Source organism: Melozone crissalis, unplaced genomic scaffold (assembly GCF_028551555.1).
Source record: "Melozone crissalis strain CALT ecotype California unplaced genomic scaffold, PUWL_Pcris_2 ptg000016l_1, whole genome shotgun sequence".
NCBI lineage: Eukaryota > Metazoa > Chordata > Aves > Passeriformes > Passerellidae > Melozone > Melozone crissalis.
In genome coordinates, this window is record NW_026535794.1 from 838,608 (window position 1) to 848,222 (window position 9,615).

General features: G+C 54.9%; 1 protein-coding gene across 3 annotated transcripts in view; it reads right to left on the bottom strand.

Annotated features, from left to right (window-relative positions):
• MAP4 (microtubule associated protein 4) overlaps window positions 1-3,157 on the bottom strand; it is a 37,342-nt gene extending 34,185 nt beyond the window's left edge. For all 3 annotated transcript variants that reach the window (XM_054273162.1, XM_054273161.1, XM_054273160.1), the window contains exon 1: window positions 1,585-3,157. In XM_054273162.1, the coding sequence (XP_054129137.1) occupies window positions 1,585-3,079 (1,495 nt within the window). In that variant the 5' untranslated portion in view covers window positions 3,080-3,157. The remainder of the gene's footprint in view (window positions 1-1,584) is intronic.
• Window positions 3,158-9,615: the final 6,458 nt, after the last annotated feature.

Below are 9,615 nucleotides of genomic sequence, written 5' to 3' on the forward strand. Positions count from 1 at the left end.
TGCCAGGAGCTGACAGCTCTGCTCAGGCTCCAGGCTACCCGAGCTCATTAAAATCTGTCCCTGGAGCTAACCGTGAGGAACCAGGGAACACTGAGAGGATGGAAAGGGAAGGATCTCCCCATCCTCAACACTCCATCCCTGGAAGTGTCCCACGCCAGGCTGGATGGGGCTTGGAGCAGCCTGGGACTGGGGAAGGTGTCCTTGCCCATGGCAGGGGTGGCATGGATGGGCTTTGAGGTCCCTCCAGCCCAGCCCCAGCCCATCCTGGGATCCTGTGGTTCAGTGAACAGGTGAGACATGCTGGCAGAACACAGAGGGGAGTTTGTACTGCCCAAATGCTCCCCAAACATGAGGTTGGGAACTGAAGCATCTAGGGAGATCAGTGGAGAAAGCAGAACCCCCATTAGGCCCAGCAGTGCTGAGTGACCGATGGCTGGGGGGCCATGGCCAGAGCCCAGCAGTGAGAGCAGCCAGAGTGACCATGGGGTGTCACTCACACACCACAAAGCCAGAGGAGAGCAAACCCAGGGCTGTGAGAGCACAGCCCCTCGGGGCTGCCCTGCCCCGCTCAGAGAGCTCAGCTCACCCCAAGAGTTTTGGGGCTCCACCTGAGGAGCTCATTCCCTGCACACCTGAGCTGTACCCTCCCCTCCCTCGACAACGCGACCCTTCCCATTTCACATCAGCCCTCCCAGCTGGCTACAAGAGGATGCAAAAATTCTCTTGCAAATCTTTTGTCTTTATCCCCTGACACATTTTCTCTCTCTCGTTAATGCGGGCGGCAGACAAAGCACAAACACCGCGGTCGCATCCAAAATCTGGGAAAAAAGCAGGTTTATTGCTGGCTGGGGCTGCCAGGGGGGACACAGAGATGTTGTTCCAGGCGGGAGAACAAAGATTAACTACTCTTCTCACAGATTTTAAATCCGGGAAGAGTGACCTCATACACCACAGCACCATTGAAACAACAAACCCCACAGAACACAACAAGCTGCTATTGACCCTTGGAACGGGAACGGCTCCATTCAAACGGGGGGTTTGGGACAGAGCTTCCAGAAAGTGACAGGGAAATTCCACTTTGAATTTCAGCACCGGGAAGAGCTTAACTCCATAAATCATCGCACCCATCGCTCTTGTGCTCCCCTCAAACTGAGTGCCAGAAGCTTACGGGAAAAGCACAACCCGCAGATTTTTTTGGCAGGGGCTGAAAGGGTTTAACTTTGCTATCACCCTGCTCTCACAATGCAGCTCGTGATCTGGGGTACCTCTGCTCGGGGGAGGTGTGGCAGGAGGGGACCCGGGGCAGACCGGCAGGGACCCCTGTGGATGCCACGGATCTGAAAATGCATCGCTCAAGTTTAGGATCCTGACAACCCATTAACAGCTGCTGCTGCACCAGGCGCTGAGCAGCCAGCCAGGCAATTAATTTTCCCCTTCTCCCCTCCGTTTCTATCCGTACGGAGCCATCCTTTGTTCTGCCTGCCGAGCGCGGCGGCGCCGGGCTCCCAGGTGCGCTCTGAAGTCACTGAGCACTCCCAGCTCCTGTCCGCTCCCTGCCCGGAGAGGTAAAAATCAGTGACATACCATCACGTGGTAGATCTCCTTGCTTGGGAGACGGAGAGCTCTGCACATTGCTGACCTCGATTTCTTTCCTCTCCAGAGGAGCCGCTTTGCCGGGCTCCGGCTCGGCGCCTTTGCCTTTGGGAGCATCGAGCCCCGGCGCTCCATCGCCGCCGTCCCTCTTGTCCCTCTTGGCCGCCGCCTCCTGCCGCTCTTTGTCCTGGCTGCCGAGCTCGGGGATCTGCTCCAGCTTGCTGTGGAAGGCGCTCGGGCTGCCCAGCTCTCTCTTGAGCGAGTTGCTGCCGTTCCACTCCTCTCGCTTCTTGGCGGCCGGCTCCTCCCGCGCCGGGGCCGGGGGCTGCGCGCCGGGGCCGGGGCTCGGCGGGGCCGCGGGGCCGCCCAGCGCCGCCTGCTCCTCCGCCACCGTCAGCGAGCGCTTCATCGGGGAGCTCGGCTTGGCGGCCGTGGGGCTGCGGCTCTGGGTCAGGCTGCTATTAGGAGAGAGCAGCCCAGTGGCGACGTCTTCTCTAAGCACCGGCTCAGGGTATTTATCGGCCAGGTTAAGGGTTAGGGGCACCGACAAGTGAGAGCACTCTGACATCGCACGCCTCATCGCCTTCCTCTGGTGGGCAGCCCTGGCCAGCAAACTGCCCTCAGAGCCCAGCTGCTCCTCCATCTCCTCCTCCAGCTCGGGGCTCTCGCTCAGGTCGCTGCTTTTGGACTCGTCCTGGGCCAGCTCCACGGTGGTGGTCGGAGGGGCGGCTTTGGCCGCGGGAGCGGGGGAACGGAGCCCGCTCTGCCCGGAGCTCTCGTTAAGCACCCCCAGGACACAATAGCCGGGGGCTCCATCTTTTTTCACGGCCGCTTCTTTAGACCCCGAGTCGTTCGGCAGGATGGGCTGGAAATTGGGGTTCCAGACGCTGATTTCCTGCTCCTTCATGTATTTGCCGGCATCGCTCTCTGGCATGGAGAGATGGGGCAGCTTCGGCTCCGGCTGGCACTTGGTCTCCATCCCAGCCTTACCCACGGCTTTCTCCTGGTCGGTGATGGCTTCATTTTTACCCAGCCCGGGAGCGGCTTTTTCGGCTGCCGCCTGTCCCACGCGGAAATCGGTGGCTTTAGGGTTCCCGAAGTTGCCTTCAGCAGAAGGATAGGTTTCCGAAATCAGGGACCAGCTCTCAAGGTGACCTGCAGCCGCCTGGTATTTCTTGCCGGGCACCTCAAATTCTCTTTTGTCTTTCTGAGCTATTTTTAGCTCTTTGTCCAGCTTTCCCTCGAAGAAGCAGAGCTTGTCCTCATCCGTGAAACCGGCGTTCTTAACGAGCCCATCCTTAATCGGTCCCCCCGAGTTCACGTTCAAGCCAATCTCGTTAAGCTTCCCCTCGGTCCTCTGCCACTCGAATTCGGTTTTGCCGAAGTCCTTCGGGGACTCCATGCGGTGGAAGGCGGCCGGGAAGCTCTCGGGGCTCTTGCCCTTGCCCAGCGGGCTGTACTCGGGCTGCTGGTTGGAGAGGGACATCGCGGCGGCTCCGCGGCTCCGCTGCAGCGCTCGGCGCGCCGGGCTCGCTGCCGTGACGACACGGCGTGCCCCCGGTATTCGTGACAAACCCCGTCCTCCCCACCCCCTGCGCCGTCGCCTTCACTTACTGCAGGCAGCCACTAGTTCAAAAGAAACCGGCAGGTTGCATCCTTTTGTGGAGAAGCCTCAGGAATTCACTTGGGGAAGGCGAGCGCCCGGCCCCGGGCTGAGGCTGCCGGGGCTTTATCGGCTCAGGGGAAGGGTTCTGCTGTCAGCAGCCTTTGGGGGGTCCCGACACGTTTGGGGGGATTTCAGCCTCTCCCCTTGCTCTGCCAAGCTGTGCCGCGATCGATGCTGTGATCGGTATCAGTTCCTGCTGATGAGCCATTCCAAGAACACGCAGGACCCGAGGTCAGCAATTCCCCCCCAAACCAAACCAAGGCACGGCCCCCCCAGCCCAGCCCCAGCAGCACAGCGCAGAATGAGCCCTTTCAGCACAAGGGCTTTGTTTTCTGTGAATTTTAATATATTCTTCTGGAGTCAACAGTGATCACAAGTCCTGCTGTAATGAGGGTTTCACAATTCACAAACCGGATCGCTCCCGTAAGCAAGAGGACAAAGCTGAAAAGGATGGGAAGGGATGTGTTTGGAAAGGTCCTGGAGTCTCAAATACAGCAAGAATCATTTTCATCATATTTTTATGAACACGGACATATCGTACAATATTTTTAGCTGACGTAAAGATTCCACATATCTGTGTTTTGAAACAGCCTCTCTGGGTGCACAGAATTTGCCAGACAAGCCAGACATGTGCCCCAGCTGACAAAAATACAAACTTCATTGCTTGTTGCCCTGGCTGCAGGTGGATTTTTTCTGTCACCCTTCACCCACACCAGCACTGCACACTTTGTGTTGGTCCATCCCAGCCCAGCCTCAACACCTCTGATGTGTCCTCCTCAGCCACCCCTGTTCCAGCATCCCCACAGGGCTCCTCCAGCTGGGAGTCGTGATTTGGACACCACTCCCCTGGTTAAACCGGGCTGCAGAGGCTGCATTAGCACCAAACTGCAGATTCAGCTTTTATTCTTAAGTGTCTGGTGCAGCTTAATCCTTGACTGAGGCAGATTTTGCTCTCTGAGCCAGGGTCACAGCACATGAACCATCCCGGATGTCACCACACTCTGGAGAAAATGTCCTCAGAGCTCATGGAAAAGGCCTCCCCTGCTCGAATTGAACTGAAAGAAATGTATTTTTATACCCAGAGCCTGCAAGTTCCACTACGCCCCCTGAATTGAACCTGCTGTGAGAAATGCTACAATCCACACATTTATCTGCTTGTATTTAAGCCTGGGATTTAAGGCACTGCTATATTTAAAAACAATGACTAAGGAACTGTAAGTTATATGAATCTTTCCTGACAGCCTCTAATTAACCAGAATAGTTCCACCCACAACCTTCACTTCTCAAAGAGCCTCAACAATCTTTCTCTGCTCTAAAATATTCCGAGGTGTCTTGCTGTGGGAAACGGGCTCTCAGCTCACGGCTCGTGCTCTCCCTCCTCCCTGATGTAGGACTAATGTTTGCAAGCACTTGCTCACTCTGAAAGTACTGACTGTGCTCCCCAATCTGGCAGGCCCCGAGTTCCTCTAATCCCGTGTAATTACTGTTATTCCTCCATTGCTCACTCAATCCAAACCAAGATTTTTTTTACAGGAAATCTCAATCCACCAGAGATCCCTTAAAGCACTTCCCTAGGAGTGAGGGCAGCCCTGTAAAGCTCTCTGAAACCACCTAGGAGCTTTTTATTTGATTTTTTTTTTAAGAAAAGCAAATATCAACCATTTCTAACAGAGGAGAAAACCCCCTTTGATTTTGGGGCTGGTACTTCAGAGCCTGGGATCATGGAAGGGATTTGCATCACAGGGATGAAAAGCCTGGCTCCATGTCAGTGCACAGCCACTAACAGCCTCCACTGCTGCTGCCTTATTAAATAATATTTTCTAATGCAGGAAATGAACCACAGTCAATACCTGGGATGCTCAGAAGCAGGAGAATGCTTAGCTATGAAAAATCTCCAAAGTCAGCCAGTATTTAATCTCTCAGGACATTAATGGAGGTAATGCAGAGTTCATACACTGAGAGCTTCCCAACAGCCTCCTCCTGCCCAGGGCATGCTGCTCCCAGAGCCCTGCCCAGCTCCAGTGGCCTCTATCTTCTACCCAGTCCCTTTCTTTTCATCTCTATTTATGAATATTCTGCCTCGGAAGCTGTGCCATGGTGTTTATGCAAGGGCAGGAATGGCCACTCGCTGTGACCAGCAGCTCTCCCAGCAGAGCTTTGCTCCCTCTTGTTCCTTTAGATTCCCAGAAACCTTAAATTCTCTGAAGAATTAAAAGGCAAAGTGGCCAGTGAAGATGAGCCAGAAAGGGTGGAAGGATGTTGGGCAGATTTTGAGAAGAGACTCAAGTAAGGGAGGGTCTCACTGGAGCAGAGCTGGGATGGAAGGAGGAATCAGACACCCCCAAAGGAGCTCCACCACTGCTTTCACCCTCAGCTCAACATGGAGGAACATTTCCTGCTCTTCAAGTACCAAATCTGGGGTTTCCCTCTCCTCTGGGCTCTCCGGCACCCTTCATGCCAGGCAGGAGCAGTGACACCATGACAGGATCCTGTAAATCAGGCCTTGGTCCAGCTCTGCACGTGGAGCTTCCCCACCGCCTGAGGGTCCCAGTCCCTCCCAGAGGGGAGAGAGCCTGCTCTTGAGGAGGAAGGCTCTGGTTTGCCTGCTCACAAGGAGGAAGGCTCTGGTTTGCCTGTTCACAAGGAGGAAGGCTCTGGTTTCCCTGCTCACAAGGAGGAAGGCTCTGGTTTGCCTGTTCACAAGGAGGAAGGCTCTGGTTTCCCTGTTCACAAGGAGGAAGGCTCTGGTTTGCCTGTTCACAAGGAGGAAGGCTCTGGTTTGCCTGCTCACAAGGAGGAAGGCTCTGGTTTGCCTGTTCACAAGGAGGAAGGCTCTGGTTTCCCTGCTCACAAGGAGGAAGGCTCTGGTTTGCCTGTTCACAAGGAGGAAGGCTCTGGTTTGCCTGCTCACAAGGAGGAAGGCTCTGGTTTGCCTGTTCACAAGGAGGAAGGGTCTGGTTTGCCTGCTCACAAGGAGGAAGGCTCTGGTTTGCCTGCTCACAAGGAGGAAGGCTCTGGTTTCCCTGCTCACGAGGAGGAAGGCTCTGGTTTGCCTGCTCACAAGGAGGAAGGGTCTGGTTTGCCTGCTCACAAGGAGGAAGGCTCTGGTTTGCCTGCTCACAAGGAGGAAGGCTCTGGTTTGCCTGCTCACGAGGAGGAAGGCTCTGGTTTGCCTGTTCACAAGGAGGAAGGCTCTGGTTTGCCTGTTCACAAGGAGGAAGGCTCTGGTTTGCCTGCTCACAAGGAGGAAGGCTCTGGTTTCCCTGTTCACAAGGAGGAAGGCTCTGGTTTCCCTGTTCACAAGGAGGAAGGCTCTGGTTTCCCTGCTCACGAGGAGGAAGGCTCTGGTTTGCCTGCTCACAAGGAGGAAGGCTCTGGTTTCCCTGCTCACGAGGAGGAAGGCTCTGGTTTGCCTGTTCACGAGGAGGAAGGCTCTGGTTTGCCTGCTCACAAGGAGGAAGGGTCTGGTTTGCCTGTTCACGAGGAGGAAGGGTCTGGTTTGCCTGTTCACGAGGAGGAAGGCTCTGGTTTGCCTGCTCACAAGGAGGAAGGCTCTGGTTTGCCTGCTCATGAGGAGGAAGGCTCTGGTTTGCCTGCTCTTGAGGAGGAAGGCTCTGGTTTCCCTGCTCACGAGGAGGAAGGCTCTGGTTTGCCTGCTCACAAGGAGGAAGGCTCTGGTTTCCCTGTTCACAAGGAGGAAGGGTCTGGTTTGCCTGCTCACAAGGAGGAAGGCTCTGGTTTGCCTGCTCACAAGGAGGAAGGCTCTGGTTTGCCTGTTCACATCTGTTTAACCCCATTAAACACTGTCCCTGCTTGCTGGATCTGACAGGATCAGTCCGGGATGCTGAGCACGCCCAGCCCAGTCCCAGTCCCAGCCCCAACCACCCCTGCAGGCACTCAGACCTACTGGGCTGCTTCCAGTGATCCCTTTCCAAGGGCAGCCATCCCAAGGGATGCTGAGCCCTCGCTGGGCTGCTCCAGGTGGAGCTGGGCCGTGCCAGTCCCCGGAGCAGGCGGAGATCACTACATCCCACGTCAGCCCTGGTACCCAATCTGCAGCCTCCCAGCCTCAGCAGATGAATCAGCCTAGTGCTTCTATTTTTGCTTCACTCCCGAAGCTATTACTTATCCCTGCTAATGCTCTGGGGTTTTTTTTTTTGCTTTAATCTAACACAATCGTTTCTGTGCAGCCTCTTGCGCTGGTTTCTAAGGCAACATCACTTTCCAGGATGATGAGCTCCTCGGTGCCAGCGTGGTTGGTGTGGTCTCTAATTAAGAGTTATTAGCAAGAACAGCAATCAGAGCAGGCAGAGCCACGAGGACACGCTCTGTGTGCCCAGGAACATGGGATTTACACACCCTGCCCCCTGCGCTGGCACACACACGGGCTGTGGAACCAGCCCTGCCCAACTCATGCTTCACTTCTTCCCACAGGCTGCGAGGAACCAGGCTGAAGGATAAAACCAGAATATTTAGGATTCTGACCACCAGAACCTTGCACTATAAGGTCAACATTGCAAAGGTGAGAAGTTGTACAAACCTTAAACACAGCCTCATGCTTTATAGGATGGGTCATTTACAGATCAAATCCTGCTTTAGAATTTACATGAAAAACCAGAGATCAGCCAAAACCAGCAATCAAACACACTCAGAGTGTTTCCAACTCAATATTTGCTTATTGTGGAGATATTTCACAGAGCAAAGGCAACACAAAGTTCACCAAATGATGCACAAGCCACAGACTGGCAACATCAGCCAGGGAAAGAGGTTTGGAATTCAGATTTCCCAGAAAGTTACACAGCACCACAAGGAAATGTGGTCAGCAGCCTCAGCCTGGCAGACTCTGCAGCCAGAAGTGGATTTGTTTCACTCCCAGCTTTTCTTGGAAATCCAAGTGTCAAGGATGAGCAGGAATACAAAATAAAGGAAGGAGATCAGCCTCAGGAAGGACCAGCTCCAGGGGAGAGCTGGGCATGGCTGCATCAGCTGCAGAGGAACCAGAACTGGGGCAGCAGGGAGGGAAAGCAGCTGGGAAAACCAGGGGCATCTGCAGTGGGGTCAGCTGCTCTGGGCAACCTCGACAGAACACAGAGCTGAGGGCTGGGGTAGCACAGGGAGGGGGATTTAGGTGGGATATTGCCCAGGAATTCCTGCCTGGGAGGTGAGGAGGGTGCCCAGAGCAGCTGGGGCTGCCCCTGCATCCCTGGCAGTGCCCAGGCCAGGCTGGACAGGGCTGGGAGCACCTGGGACAGTGGGAGGTGTCCCTGCCATGGCAGGGGTGGCACTGGGTGAGGTCTGAGGTTCCTTCCAACCCAAACCATTCAGGGATTCTGTGATCCTGTGGGATCAGAGGCCCCTGAGCACCCAGCACTGCAGAGCTGCACCTCTGGAAAAGCATCCTGTAAGCTCAGCTCAGCTCAGCTCAGCTCAGCCCAGCTCAGCCCAGCTCAGTTTTTAGCCAGGGACAGAAGCAACACCTCCCCAAAGCCTTCTGCTCACGCTGAACCAAACTCCCAGGGCAGGAGAGCAGCCCAGGGCCAAGGTCCCCTCCCAAAGCCCTGTGACACTGCCAGGTGACACCGTGTGGGGCTCAGCTCCCTCCCACACCCCCCGGGATAATTAACAGGCCTTTAATTAATGCACAGCCTGCAATATGGTGACTCTGAGCACTTCCAAAGCGTTATCAGAGCACCTCTGCTATTGCCAGCACACAACTGCTGATGATCTCAGGATGACTGGCTGCACTTGCACATCCTCAGCCCCTGCCCTGATTAACACAGCGTTAATCAGCTGATGAATTGCTGTCAGACAAACCCAATTACACTTTGGGGTCCCACAGGAGAACTCCAAACATGGCATGACTGAAAGGTTACTGTGCAAACGCTAGACCCACTTAAAATAATGGAAACCAGGCAGGGAAAGAAAATATTTCCAGCAAGAGCTTCACTGTGGCTGCAAAAGCAAAGCAAATCCTGTCATTAGACAGGGATGGGCATTTCTTGCTTTTAAATGGATTTGATTTGCACACAAACTGTTGAGAAATCTGCCCTGCATGCCACAGGGTGGCTGTGGCAATGGGCACACGACAGCCTGGCACGGGCTGGGGACAGGAGGCAGCCCCAGGGATGGGGATGGAGGGGGGAAAGAGGGATCCAGGCATGAGATGAGCACTCCAGCAGCCCCCACTGGGGCAGGAAGGCAGGAGCAGACTGTCAGCACCACAGGGTGGTTGTGCAATGGCTGCAGAGCTGGCCCTGGGCTGAACAGCTTATGCAAATCAAAATCCATAAGAGGATACAGCCCCCAAACGCTGAAACAAATTAATTTCTTTTTCTAAAATCGACTATTCTTCAAGG